General features: G+C 41.4%; 3 protein-coding genes across 7 annotated transcripts in view; 2 read left to right on the top strand and 1 right to left on the bottom strand.

The window, feature by feature from the left end:
* The window catches only part of LOC6731623 (potassium voltage-gated channel protein Shaw), a 41,653-nt gene that overhangs the window by 13,646 nt on the left and 13,202 nt on the right, over window positions 1-14,805 (top strand). For all 5 annotated transcript variants that reach the window (XM_016178590.3, XM_039298593.2, XM_016178591.3 and 2 more), the window contains exon 3: window positions 13,676-13,825. In XM_016178590.3, the coding sequence (XP_016024304.1) occupies window positions 13,676-13,825 (150 nt within the window). The remainder of the gene's footprint in view (window positions 1-13,675; window positions 13,826-14,805) is intronic.
* On the top strand, window positions 3,552-7,111 carry LOC6731625 (28 kDa heat- and acid-stable phosphoprotein). The gene is made up of 2 exons (XM_016178588.3): window positions 3,552-3,727; window positions 3,790-7,111. The coding sequence occupies exon 2, from the start codon at window positions 3,797-3,799 to the stop codon at window positions 4,370-4,372; it is 576 nt and encodes a 191-aa protein (XP_016024307.1). The 5' UTR covers window positions 3,552-3,727; window positions 3,790-3,796; the 3' UTR covers window positions 4,373-7,111.
* Window positions 7,021-11,235, bottom strand: LOC6731624 (aldehyde dehydrogenase, mitochondrial). Its single transcript, XM_016179847.3, has 4 exons — window positions 10,751-11,235; window positions 8,706-8,854; window positions 8,547-8,643; window positions 7,021-8,438 (listed from the first exon to the last, which is right to left on the bottom strand). The coding sequence occupies exons 1-4, from the start codon at window positions 10,871-10,873 to the stop codon at window positions 7,245-7,247; spliced, it is 1,563 nt and encodes a 520-aa protein (XP_016024306.1). The 5' UTR covers window positions 10,874-11,235; the 3' UTR covers window positions 7,021-7,244.

Raw genomic sequence — 14,805 nt, 5'->3', positions numbered from 1 at the left:
TTAATATACTCGGCCAGACCCGAAATTTCCGCCTTCCGCCCCCAATCATCTGCCGCCCCCATTAACCCCCATGTCCATACCCATTGGTGTTGTTGTCACTCAGCCAGGCGTTCATCGTGGTCTCCTGCTGACTGCAGGAGTCCACGGCCACGAAATTGGAAAACATTTTTGGTTTCTTTTTCGCTTGTTTTTTGGTGTTTTCTCTTTTTTGAAACTTCAGCGAAAAAAAGGGCCATAAAATAAATAAACACTGAAAACGAAACGAATACCGCCTACGGTCTATACAAAAACAAAAAAATTAAAAAACAAAAACCGCCACTTTAACCCTTTTGGGTGTCGAGGTGTGAGATTTAGTGACACTTTAGCTGGCGGGTATCTTTCGAGTGCCAGGCGCATCAGAAGAAGTTTTCATCCAAAGAATCCAGAGTCATGAAGGTTTAAAGTCACTGATTCATTTGCTGTGGTAGGAATATTCGAACTACTTTTTTTGAAGGATTTTATGATAAAATAAACATAATAAACATAAAACCATAGTTTATATTATTTTGCTTAGAAAACATCCCATTTTTTTAGGTATTGATTTGAAATAACTTATAATTGGATTAGAGACTATATCAAACAAACGTACTCCTTTAGTTTCTAACCATTTAAACTGTGATACTTTGAATACCCCTCACCACCAATATTTCAAAAGCTCACTTCAACTACACTCATTTAATTTGCCTAAGTTTCTTTAAGAGATTCAGCCATCCTAAAGTTGTGAAAGTTGTTTTGAAGTTAAATAAACTATATAAACTGAGACTGAATTCAGTGGCTCAATTCAAGAACTAACAAAGGGCAACTCAACTCATGGGTTAACTCCGTGCTCGTGCATTCGAATGTGTGTGTTTGAGTGTGCGTGTGTGTGTGTGCGTACTCGAGTGCGTTGAATGGTGTGTTTATATGCGGGGAACCATTTTTTTTAACCCAACACAAAACAACGAGACAGCAAGCAAGACCGAGCTCAAAAAATGAACAGAACCACAAAATCATATTGTAAGCCTTGTCAGTTGGCACACGCTTAGAAACACGCAGTCATGCAGAGAAAGAAAAAAAGACAGGCACTTAAATGGGAGCCAAAATAAAATCAAATTGTATGATTAAAAATATTTTAATATCAAAAATATTTGGATTTAAAGATGACAATTATTTTTGTTTTCGAAGAAACACAATTTATTTTGTTAACTCAAATTTAGTTGCCACTTTAAAAGGCAGCTAATATTTTTCTCTGTGCACACATGCGAGTATCTCTAGCTATTTCTATGCGTCCTTGTGCCAGGACTTCCGCTTCCCTTCACCCGTCGCTTATGCGTGTGTTATTTTAACAGCAATTTTAATGAAGCGCGAAACCGTTGAAATACAATTTGTAAAGCTGAGGGGCGCTGGATAAGGATGTGGATGCGAGGTCCTGTCGGAGCGCTAGCGCAAAAACAAACTCAGAAATGTTTGGCAAAGGGAAGGCGAGACGATGGCCGAGGGAATATATCTGTTTGGGCCAGGTCTTTTTCAGCCTCTGGTAGCGCCAAATAAAAATGGCTTGCAAACGCGTTTTGGCTGGGGCTTTTGTGTTACTTTGTGACTCGCGAACGCGTTTTGTTCGCGAGTTTGTGCGAGTTAATTAAAAAGGGTTTTACAATCAGCGCACAAAGGTCTCCCCGGGGGCTGGGGTTTCCGTTGCCAAAGGAGAAAGTCTTCATATATTTCAATGTAATTTCGCCTAGGTCATGGGGCGCATTAGGAGTTATGGCTAAATTTGTTTTGTCGGCAGTCCCTTCATAAAGAACGCCAGGGCGTTGCTATATTTTCAATTTAAGCTTTTCGGAAGAATTTCTTGGTGTTTTATTGGGCAGAGCAAAATAAGCCATTTTAAGGCTATTATTTTACTGTACTTAAACGAGGCGCAAAATTAAATGCAATTTCGTATTTAATGGTGAGGTAGGTAAGTAACAGCTAATATTATGTGCTGCATTATTTAAAACATTAAACTAGTAGCAATAACTAGTCCATATATCTTATTGGTTGATTTTAATAGCTAGACATAAAACTGGTGTCTTATACTGCCTTGGATAAAAGCAAATTTAGCTGGCCAATTTAAGTTCGACTTTAAAGAGTGCCATAAACACTTTTGCGGCTTCTAAGTGGTTTCTGCTTGTGTTCCGCAAACACAAAAGTGTTGTTCCTTTGAAGCAGCGCAGCTTGTTGTTGCCATACTCTAGCTACCAAAGGACATTTTTCCTTCCACGTTATCGCTCATTTTTGCCTTCTTTTCAAACCCGAGCGTTGTTTGCTTTGTGTTGGCCATGTTAGCTGTTTTTAGCGTCTAGTGCATCGCGGCTGCCTGAGCAAATATTTGAGCTAGTTAATAGCCAAGAGCTATGGCGATGGCGATGCACTGCCTGGCAACTCATCAGCCTCGCCAGCGTCTCGTCTGGCATTTGTGGCGCCCCCGGCATGCCCAGAAGATTCCGAGCGGAGTGGGCCCCGGCCCAAATGGGGTATATGAACATAAACGTGTTCGCTGAAGGGGCAAGGGGTACCCAGCCAGCCCATCATCAATGGCTCTCCTCACGCCAATGCGCAATACACTTCCACTTTATGCACATTTCCGGACTAGCGAGGCAAACAAAAAAATGAGTGACGGGGCCACAGACGAAAAGAAACGAGCCAGATGGTATTCTCCAGTTCTCGGATATCTAGGTACCTGGTAGATGCCAAAAGCCCAATGACATAATTTATATAAAACAGTAACTATCTGGGCCATAATAAAGAGAATAACGTAAAGAAACGTACTTATGGTAAAAATACAATCAGAATTTTATGATTTTTCATAAAAATAACTAAAGATTTCTTTATTATTTTACAAAATGCACACTCTTTTAAAGCAAAAACGAGTGAAAACCCTTGTCGAATAGCGATTACAGGGTACGAGAACACTGATGTTGCCGCCCTCGTGTGTGACATGTGTACCAGGGGGCGTGGCCAGGGGGCGCACGCGGAAATGGCATTGCATTCGGCAAACAACAAAAGGCCTGCAACAGTCGGCGAATTCTTAGAACCAGACGAGCTGGTTGTCGAGCAGTCGGATGATGTGTGGAAACGTTTCCATTTGAAGTGGCATCAAAGCCATCATCGTTTTCCCTTTTGTTGCAGCAATGGAAGCTCCTGCTGCTGCTATCGTTGCAACAGAATGTTGCTGGTGTGGCAGGATTACAAAGTTCCACCTTATTGACTGCAACAGCATTTTTGCGCATTTTCACGCTATTGCCGTTGATGGCGTGAAAATCGATGGCATCTGCGGCGACCAAATCCGACAAATGCGGGTTACAATGAATTTTTAATTACTGGCTTGATTTGGGCAGTGGATGAGGTCTATTAAGAGGCTTAAAATAAAATAGCCAATCGATATTGACGCAGACATGGTTCAGCTATTTTTAACTATTCACATCGGTGTGTTCGCTGCATTTCCATTACTGTTTCAGTGTTAAAAAAATAGAAAAGCACCACATGACTTTTAATTCAAAACATTTCTGGAGGGAAGACAACAAAGTGTGTTTGAGCAGCTATTGGAACTTTATTTTCAAGCAGATATCACATTTCTATCTGATTTTCTACGGCTCTGTGCAGTTGTGCTTATAGTTGTTTAAGCCACGTGCTATTAAAAGTCTTATTAGAAAGGCATAAACAAACCGTAAGTTTAACTTTGCCTCGTGCAAAAACCAGCAGAAAATACAAACTTAAGATAATCCATAGGATCATCATGCCACGAGGAAAGTACGCAAGCTACAAGGGTCGCACTCGCCAGTTCACCTCTCCCGAGGAACTGCGCCAGAAGTCAGAGGACGATTACGACCAGGTCAGCGGCTCTGGGTCAGATAGCGATGATAAAGAAGCAGCCAGGAAGGCCAAGTCATCCTCCTCCATAGCAAAGGATGGCGCCTTGCAAAAAGCGACTCGCAATCAGAAGTCCTCGTCAGATGAGGTGGACAGTTCTTCCGAGGAAGAAACCGAATCTCGTGTTGCCAAAAAGGGCGTGGCTGCACTCATTGAAATCGATAATCCCAACCGGGTGCCAAATAAGGGGCCACAAAAGATGTCAGCCATTATGCTCGATCCTGCCAAGACGGGGCCATCCCGCCGTGATCGAGAGCAGGACAAGGATCAGAGTGCTCGCAAGCGTTACGAGAAACTCCACGTCGCTGGAAAAACCACCGAGGCTATGGCCGACTTGGCCAGGCTGGCTCTGATCCGAAAGCAGCGCGAAGAGACCGCTGCCAGGCGTGAAGCGGAGAAGAAGGCAGCCAATGTGGTCACCAAGAAGCCTTTTGCCAAGTAGAGAATCCATCTCATAAAGCTTCCATTCCCCCAACGGGAATGAATAAATAAATAAAACAATTGCAAGAAATATGTGTGAAAGGGGCTGAAGTTAATTATTTATTTAGCAATCATTCCAAATTTTTAAATTTTTTTAAAGCGGTCTTTTATAAATTCAAATTATACCAAAATAAACCCCTTGTATCATATTTTCTATATTATATGCTGCGTACTCTCTTTTCGCGCCACATTTCGATTTATTTATTTTCTACATTATATCCCTACTCGACTAGACCATTTTGCATTTAGCGATTTTTTTTTCACAGTTATCGCTTTTAATCCCACAGTGCGTAAATCGCATTATGGCCATAGAATGTGTCAGTGAGAGCATTTAGCCTGCTTAACGGAGGTAATAGGCCAACAACGAAGGGAAATCGCTTGGTTGACGCGGGTGGTGTGAGGCAGTGGGCTTCGGGGCAAAATGCTGACACATCTGGTCTGAAAACTGGATCGTTGGCACTTTATTGGGTTAAGTGCGATGCAATTGCGTGGCTGAGTGAGTTGAACGCAATTTGATTTTTCACTTATGGGTACTTGCGATTTTCCAGCGATATGCGAGCGATTTTTAAATCGCGCCAAATGGGAAATATGCGCTGCATAATTTTGGGCTTTGACAATTTAAGTTATCTTCAAACATTTTTTATACTTGTTTACAGTGCTAATGACTGTAGAGCTTTTTGTTTACCCTCCTTCGCATTCTATTCGCCTTTTTTATAAGCCAACGAAATGTTTTTCTTTATTTGCCCAGTTGGCTTATCTGCGCCGTGTCCATGGCATTTTCCGGCTAATGATCAAAGTGCTGGCATCTCTACGATGTCCCATTGGGAGTTGTTACTTTTCTTCGAATATTTTCCCCTTTTTTGACAGCCCTTGGCCACTGAACATCGCAATGTAATCGAGTGTAGACACAGCGATAAAGTTAAATGGCAAGGACGAAAAAAAGTGCCTGCAAATTGGCCAATGTGGCGGATAGCTGTTTTTTTTTGGGCCGTGCTCTTTTGGCGGCTTTCGCAATGGAGTGCTTGTGCTGAATTATAGTTTTGGCGGTGCAGGATAATTAAAGTACGGCTGCAGTTTATAACGTTCCTGGTGAAAAATGATTTTCAATTATGTTCCGCATTCGAGCCTGAACTAAGAACTACAACGCTCGAGCGCACCTGTGCACGCGCCTCAATGCGCACGGCTGCGCTTTTGGCAATCATCATTCCGTCTCCATATCCTTCGATCCCCGCAGCCACCACTCTCTTGACTAAAATCCTGTGCCCGTCGCCGTTAGTTGCCCTTTTTCCGAGTTGGCCACCTGCCATTTTTGGGGTATTAAAATTGCCCATGGATCATTTGCAATTTTAACAGTTTTTCCAGTCTCTCCCTATTGCTTCTTTGTTCTATACTCGAATATGAATGGTTGCCATCAAGCGAAAATCAATTTAAAATATTTGGTCCAGAAAAAAAGCATCTAGCCAAAATACGAAATACAAGCGGTAAAATAAAATAATTGCGTATACGCCGTGGGGGCTTAGTGATTTTTGCTGGTTTTTCCGTTCAATACGAAAAGGTGGCACAAATTGAATTAGGTTTGAAGCGCCTGCAAACGGAATGCAAAATACATTTTTGTTTCATACAAGTTTGCACTCTACGGTAAATACAAGCCGATATGAAATATTTAACCTCATAATTCAAACACGCTTGGCAATATATCCAGTTAAATTCAAAACAAACATTAAAATTTCTAGTTAAATTGAATCGATTTCTTAAATTAAATTTTTTTCCGCAAGACCGCAAATAAGATTCTGGACTCTTGCCGCAACGTAAGTGACATTTTCAAAGCTAGGCAATAAGCAAAACAAATAAACACTTGCACTTTGGCCTTTGGTCATCACAAAAATTGAAATACAAATTTTAAATAAATTGCATACAAATGCGCTTATTCAATTTCGAAAACAACAAAGTGGAAAATAAGAGAACAAGTTTTCCACTAACCGCAAAGCACTTGACACGCTCAGCTGCTGTCCAATCTAATGGACAACTTTTTCCATTTTTTGTTTTGCCATGATGTCGGATGAAAAACGACCCGATGTGTCTGTGTAAGTTTGAGTACGTCCTGATATGTAAGCCTGAGTCCCCCAGAAATCCACACACAGATTCAAACACAAACACACACACACACTCAGGCATTCGAGGCTAAAACAAAACGATGGAAAATGCCAATAAATGCAAATAAATGTAAGCTTATTTCTCCTAGATGGACGAGCTAGTTCCCTGAGCTCCGTGTGCTGGCTGCTCACTTTATCCATTCGCTCTTGGCTCTATGCTAAACCAATCAATGTTTCGTGCAGTGTAAGCTGTGAGCAAGTATCTGTGCGCTTGTTTGTCCTATCTCAGTGTTGTGGGATAAGCAAAATAATGACATTCAGTTCAGAGTGTGCTATAAACAAAGCCAAGAATCTATTGGCAAACATTGGAATTACACATAAAACTCTATAGGGCAAAGGGGGGAGTAAGATAGAACGTAGAAATAAAACAACTTTTGAATTGTCTGACCAGGTCCCTGCACTGATTTATAGCTGCATTACATATGTACTAGATAAGAACAAAATAAAAAAAACCTTATTTAAAAACTACAAGTTTCGCAAAATCTTTATTTCACAATAGAAATGTACACTTAAACAGAACTAACCGAATGGAAAAAATACAAAAACTGGCCGTAGGTATATCAAACAGATGTATTTAAAACTATGTTCTTTATAGAGATGTTGATTATCGCCGGAATTTAGAGCACCTAAATAGGGCGAACCATATTAAGCGTCCCTCTTGGAGGAAATATCTGGTCCTTCTTAGGAGTTCTTCTGGGCAACCTTGACGATGACGCTCTTCACCTCCGTGTAGTTGGACAGAGCATACTCTCCGTTCTCGCGTCCATGGCCGGACATCTTGTAGCCACCGAATGGAGCCTGGGCAGCGAGGACATTGTAGGTGTTTACCCACACAGTTCCGGCACGCAGGCCACCCACAATGTAGTTGGCCTTGTCCAGATCCTTGGTGAAAACGGCGGCGGCCAATCCGTACTCGGAGTTGTTAGCCCGCTCGATGACCTCATCCAGTTTCTTGAAGCGGATCAGCTGCTGAACCGGTCCAAAGATCTCCTCCCTGGCAATGGTCATATCATCCTGGACATCGGCGAACACCGTGGGCTGGACGAAGTAGCCGGGTAGGCCTTCTGGGCGACTGCCACCGGCGACCAACTTAGCGCCCTGTTTCTTGCCTGTTTTGATCATTCCAAGAATCTTTTCCATCTGCTCCTCGTTCACCTGAGGACCTTGCTCAGTGTTCAGATCAAAGGGATTGCCCACGGTGCGCTTCTTAGCCCGCTCCGCGCTGCGCTCGACAAACTCATCGTAGATCTTGTCCTCCACGAAAGTACGAGATCCCGCACAGCAGCACTGGCCCATGTTAAAGAACAGACCAAAGTGAGCCGTCTCGACGGCGTAGTCCATATCGGTGTCAGACAGAATAATGTTCGGCGACTTGCCTCCCAACTCCAGTGTCACTCTCTTCAGGTTGGTATTTCCCGATGCGAGTTGGATAAGCTTGCCCACATCGGTGGAACCGGTGAAGGCCACCTTATCCACATCACAGTGGTTTGCCAAGGCAGCGCCAGCAGTTCCGAATCCGGGAACCACATTGACCACACCTTCGGGGAAGCCAGCCTCCTTCACCAACTGGGCAATGTACAGAGCAGTCAAACTGGTCTGCTCAGCGGGCTTTAGCACAATGGTGTTGCCGGTAGCCAGAGCGGGACCCAGTTTCCAGGCCATCATCAGGATGGGGAAGTTCCAGGGAATGATCTGGCCGCACACGCCCACGGGTTCGTGGCGGGTGTAAGTGAAGAAATCTCCGTCCATGGGAATGGTCTTGCCATGGTTCTTGTCCGCCCATCCAGCAAAGTAGCGCAGGTTCTTGATGGCAGTCGGGAGATCCACGTTGTAGGACATGCTGTAGGGCTTGCCGTTGTCGAGGGTCTCCAGACTCTGTCGGAAAATTTAAATTGATTAGCATATAAGTATATATAAACTATCTTAATATTCTAATCTTCCAACCAAGGATCTTGAATATTTAAAATATTTGTTGATACTTACGGCAAGATAGACCTGATCGCGTTCCATGAGATCAGCCAGGCGGTAGAGCAGACGACCCCGCTCCGAGGCATCCATGCGACGCCATGGAGATCCCAACCTAGTGATCATGGAGTGGTCATTAATAAAAAATGTGGTTTTATATCCAAATTGCACACTCACTTGAATGCATTGCGGGCAGCCTGGACGGCAATATCGATATCTTCCTTATCAGCACACTGGATTTCGGCGATGACTTCCGCTGTGGTCGGATTGATGGTCTCAAATATTTTGCCCGACTTGCTCTTGTGCCACTCGTTGTTGATAAACACCTGCAATAAATAGTTAACAGCTTCATTTAGTGCCATATCATATCCACAATCTCTTCTATTGAATTCATTTGTATTTTACATCGTTTTGTTGGAGTGACAAACAAGCAGCCACTCCTCTATATGATAAGCACTTGACTGCTGTTATTTGTTATTATTGGCTGCCGTGCGTGTTGTTCCTCTATCGCAATCGACGGATTGTTCAGTTCGCATGACCACCTGAATCTGGCAATCCCCCAGTCCGGGTAATCTGAAACGTTTACCGGCTAACTGATTAAAATTGAAACGAAGTGAGCCCTCGCGTCCAACCCCTCACGTCATCCTATTTTATACAGCATTTTTATTTCTTTTTGTTCTTATTTTTGCATACATCTACTTTTGAATTTCACAATGTGCTTGTGCGAATATAAAACTTTCCACCAGACATAGCAAAATATAAACATAGCGACGACGCACGTGTGCATAGTTTTCGGGGGTCTGGCTAGACGAGTCTAATACTGGTTCGATTAGGGAACCCAATCTTATAAGTGTGCCATGTTATCGGCCCCAGTAAAGACCCCCAAAATAATAGGGCTGCCGGTGATAAGAAGTGGAAATTGCCTATGGTAACAAATACAATAAGATAAATCAAGAGATTAGAATGTTTGTGGAGCGCGAGACATTATGGGCTGATATTTCTTGTTATGAAAGCAGATTCTTAGATTCTGGCAAATGTATAAGTACTATAATGGTTGCATAATGTGCAATTCACAGAATATAGACAAATGCTCAATTATTGTAAATTTTAAATAAGTTGCTTCGGGCTTAACATTGATATGTTTTACACATGCATATGTGTATGACTGTTATTTGCTATTCTAAGCCAATTTAATAGCAATGCAAATTTTAATTTTAAACTTTAAAAACAATATATTGCTGCATATTTGAAAATCAAATTTCTTTTGCAAAATTATTTATTATATAAAAATTTGTAGGAACTTCCTTGTTTCTGGACAATTTAAGAACGATATAAGCTAGCACGATAGAAGTTTCTTTTAAGATTAAAAAATTCTAGAATATAAATAAACTTATAAAAACCGTGCATATTGAATAATCAAGTTTTTTTCTGGTAAAATTTTTATTATATACCAACTGCTCTAGTTTCACTGGATCGCAGTGAACATCTGGATAAAAACCACATTTGGCTCGCCTCCTAACCGCAATTCCCTCTCAATTAAATCGAACGAACGCTAGTTTTAATTGGTGACACTAAAGATAAAAAATGACAATGGTTAAATTTATGCAAATTTCCCCAGAGAAGAAATAAAAGCGCGAGGCGAAGAGAAGAATAAATGATGAGAATTTGCGGCAAACAAATTTTTTGTTTTGCGTGTGCGAGCGCCACTGACGTAACAAAGAAACCGGGTATGGCAAACAACGAGAGAAGCAGAAGCAGAAATAACAACAAATATAGCCGGCGAACTACATATGCGCTTGTTTTTGCTTTTTCGATATCGCCTTTGTATATTTATTTTAGTCGCCGGTCTTTCGATTCGCTTAGGCAGCCTAATCCCCTACAATCCCCTACATCTGGCGATAAACATTTGGTGTACGTGATCTGAATGCGGTGAGACTCGCTGATTTGCCAATTTCTTTTCGTTAAAACCGAAATGGGGAAACCTACACTGGAGAACCTAAAAACTGGATTCGCATATGTAGGGTATTTGAGGAGGGGCTCTGGGGCGATAACAGCTGCAGTTGCCCGCCTCAAGGTCAGCTCAAAAACAAGTCGAATGCTTACTTTCCCGTTGAGTTCTTCACTCAGATTGCAAGTGCGATTGCTACAAATGCCGCCATTTATTTATAATGCTTTTCACTACTTATTTTATTTTTCGGATTTGAGTTAGGATTAGGACTTACCCCGGTGTAGAGGATATCGGGCGTGGTCTGTGGCTGCGGGAGGGAGGAGTAGTTCGCAACAGCTGCTGCGAAGTTCTTGGTCTGGGAACGCAGCAGGGCACCGGTCTTCAAAACGCGCAGCATTTTGAATAGATTTTTTTTATACTTTTCCGGATAGAAAAACTAGAGGAAAGTACTGAGAGCGCAAAACTAGAACTGCGTCTTAATTGTTCAGCGGTCGACGGACAACTGAAACGGTTTCGCAGCTTTGCCGCTCGCGAAAACTACGTTGGAATATTTAAGTGCCTAGAGGAGAACTCGCGCCACGCCACAAGTGCTGTCAGAAGAACATAGCCAAAAATAGCTACATATGGTCGCTCTTATCTAAAAGATCATTAATAAGAGAACAAAGAACAGTAACGAAATTTAGACCGAAAATTTATAAATTTTTTTTTAATTTAAAATAAATAAAACATTTCTGACCTAACTGTTTGAACTGATATACACAGCTGGCTTTATAACTTAAAAGAAATTCCACTATGTATACCTTGTAGCAATATAGTAATTAAAAGCTAGTTTGCCAACACTGATAAGTGCTGATAAAGTCAGAGCGAGATAGCTACTGAATAATCTCTTCAATAGGGAAACCAGAAAGAGAGGGCAATCAATAACAAAGAGTCTTAAAAACAATAACTAAAAGTACTTGAATAAAATTGCATTTGCATGTGGAGATTTCATTATGCCGGGGTTGGGGTTATTATAATATTGTTTATCTCGTTGCGGTACTCTTTAGTAATTTATGAAACTATAGATACATTTGTAGCTTATTTGGCAAACATCCACGGTATAAAGTATCATACGATTTCGCTTGAATGAAAAATATTCCAGAACTTTGTGTTTTTCTTTAGAATGACTAGCTATTTTTTTAATTTCACGACGAGAGGAAATGAATTTAAAACCAAATGATATAGTAACATCTAAACAGTTATCAGGCCAATCAATCAATGAGCTTTATAATTTGTATTCACAATTATATTATATAACTTATGGAACAGAATGCGACAGATTGTTAGCTATTAACTAGCACGACTTTAATTGTAATAATAATTAAGGTGTTATTATTTATTTTGGTACGCTATAATAAATTTCTGTAATTTATTTGCGCAAAAGTTATTGAATTAAAGTCATGCATTAGTGAAATGTCCGAAATCGTGCGTTTATTATTGATCCTTACTTTTATTTTTATTATGCTGCCTGTTTCTCTTCATTATTTTGCTGACTTCTCAACGTTTTCATCCCTTCAATGAGCACTCGCATAATAAAAATGGCTATAGCATACTTTTCGGCTGTCAGCCGAAAATTACAAGCACAAAATTGATGAGCGAAAAGAGGACGAAATTTATTTCAACATAATTCATTAAATGCGATTTAGGTCAATTTGTCAAAATCTTTCGAAATTTATTTCACTCGTAAATTGAAAGCTCAGCGTTGGCTGTCAAGAGAATCACGCATACGCATCGTTGGCCAAAACAGGCGTACGAAACCAATCACAGTCGGGAAAACTAATTCAATACCATATGCAACTGAAATGGAGGCTGAGTAAACATTTGGTCGCTTCCGCCGGCTCCATTCCCCTCGATTTTCCCTCCGGAGGGGCCAATTACCAACGCCGAACCGCCCGAATAAACTTTAATGGCAATTGTTATGCGGCGTAGCCGGTTATATTGATGATTCTGCTGTCGCTGCGGTTGCTGTCCTCAGCTGCATGAAATATTTAATAACCGAGAGTAAACAGTTTGGCGTAAAAAATAAATTGCATTCGGACAGCTCGGCTCAGGCGCACGCACTTAAATGCCATCATTGATGGCTGATTGCTGGACGCAGGCACCACGTATAGTATGTATATGTGGGTTATAAATGCGAAAATGAAATTTACAACAATTTGTTGGAAATTACTTTCAATTGAATTTAATTACGCCTGGTGGGAGTCGATGTCGCTCCTTGCGCTTGGACAATTTTATGGATGATTACGTAAATTAAGTTTGGCTTGTGTGTGGTGGTATGATACTTGTGTGTAGAGCAGAGGTGGGAATATAATTAACACACGTAATATTTGTGTTTCCTGGGAAATGAAATTGAACTGGCCAGAGGGAAATGTACAATGTTTTGATTTCATAATATAAATGAGAGGAAGATTAATCTTATTCCACACGAATTAAATCATTTTATTTCTGTGGCTTAAGAAAGTTAATTTAAGAATGTCATTTAATATGATAAAACATGTGAATTTTAACTTAAGCCTACACAAAGTAGTTATTGAAACAAAATCGACAAAGTGGAACACTAAAAGCATTTTCCCACACCACAGCGGTCGAATATTCAAATTATAAGAACGTAATAAATTGACTTTTGTTTGGTCAGCTAAAATCAACAAACGTCAAAAAGGCTGAAGGGAAATCCATCAATTTTGTGCGGTAATGATCTCTGTCAAAGGTCAAATCAAACAAAGGAAATCCTAGACCAAAATCTACGTGACCCACTTAGGACCTTGGCCAGAACCATAACCAACAAACCCTAATGCTTTATGCTTTTGGCACACAATGTAAAAAAAAGGGGAGGGAGCAAAAAAAAAGGAAGATCCGCGTAGAGCCATGGAAAAATATAAGCGAAATGTATGCAAATGGCTTATGGCTGGACTTTGCTTACACTTGCTTCACCCTTTCCCTTTCCCTCTGGCATTGCTCCACCTTTTTTTATCGCTCACTTGTTCGGAGAGTCGGGTTTTATGGCTCGATATAATGGTAACAGAACGGTCAAGCGGTCGGTGGATAGTTATGGCATGAGTAATTTGTTAAGTTATTAGCCCCGTAAGCCGGTAGTGTATAATCACATGCCTGCTAACTTATCAGATAATTTGGTAAACAACAATTATGGTCTTTATTGCAGATATGAAACCTACAAGGCCACGCTCAAGAAAATCCCCGCAACACGTCTATCCCGACTGACCGAAGCCCTGGCCAACTACGATCCGGTGCTCAATGAATACTTTTTTGATCGCCACCCCGGGGTCTTCACCCAAATCCTCAACTATTACAGGTGAGTGTCCAGCTGCTGAGACGGTCTAATTAGGCAGCTAAAAGCCATTGAGACGTGCACTGACTGTGAATGTGGACTGGGGGCCTTAAGCATGGTAATTACCTCATTTAGTTCATTCGGATGAAGGGAGCAAGGTGGACAGTTTGCTGGGAAAATTCTACCTTTGGCATTTCAATTTTTGCTCTTCTCGGCAATAATTGCCCTGATTAATGTGAAAGTATATCAACAGTCAGTTATCGTTATAGATTGCTTGATGAATAAACAAACTAATATTTTAATTGTTGCCACTGGAGCTGAACGAACTTGCAGCGGCCATTAATCTAAAGTTTTTCACCAGCAAAGTTTATCCAGCGTTTTTCGGGGTCATTAGCGGGCTCATTTATCTTTGCCGTGAGCTGAGCTGAGTTGAGGTGTTGTCCGCTGGCCCGTTGCGATGACTTAAGTTGTTTAAAATTAATGAAAGTTTGTTTTGCTCATCGCCCATTCCCGTCTCCGTCCGCACCTGGAGCTGCATCTGCAGAATGAGTTGTTTTCGCATAAAACAACGCTGTCAGCAGCCCACGGTCTTTCATCTCCATTGATTGGGCAGGAACGTTCGTTACCCCATTTTCCCGAGCACCCATGGCTCTAGGGGCTTTGGCCAAACAGTTTTCCAACTCAATTAACCGGGCACCGACGGCCAGGAAAATGGTGTCAAAGAAGGGCAACAGAAGGAAAAACACTGCAACATCCCGCGTTGATTGGAAATGAAACTGAGTCCCTCCAGGGGGTGTGGTTACAGCTGGGGGTCCTTCGGAAAACCCACCCTCCTTGGGGAATATATAATCAAATTATGCACGCACCAAATGCTCCAGACACTTTGTGTGCAAAGATTTTATATAGATAAGCTGTAGACGATGCAAAAATGCAGTAAAATAACAAAGCAAAATGCGGGCTGAAATTGTTATTTATCGCCTATATAAAAATTGAAATTTATGCCA

The sequence above is a fragment of the Drosophila simulans genome, chromosome 2L (genome assembly GCF_016746395.2).
Source record: "Drosophila simulans strain w501 chromosome 2L, Prin_Dsim_3.1, whole genome shotgun sequence".
Lineage (NCBI taxonomy): Eukaryota > Metazoa > Arthropoda > Insecta > Diptera > Drosophilidae > Drosophila > Drosophila simulans.
This window is presented reverse-complemented; position numbering and strand designations above follow the sequence as displayed.

Coding starts and splice junctions, on each gene's coding strand:
- LOC6731625 (XM_016178588.3), top strand. CDS start 3,797: ATGCCACGAGGAAAGTACGCAAGCTACAAGGGTCGCACTCGCCAGTTC.
- LOC6731624 (XM_016179847.3), bottom strand. CDS start 10,873: ATGCTGCGCGTTTTGAAGACCGGTGCCCTGCTGCGTTCCCAGACCAAG. Junction 8,855..10,750: donor CCGATATCCTCTACACCGGG/GTAAGTCCTAAT, acceptor TATTTATTGCAG/GTGTTTATCAACAACGAGTG. Junction 8,644..8,705: donor GCTGCCCGCAATGCATTCAA/GTGAGTGTGCAA, acceptor CATGATCACTAG/GTTGGGATCTCCATGGCGTC.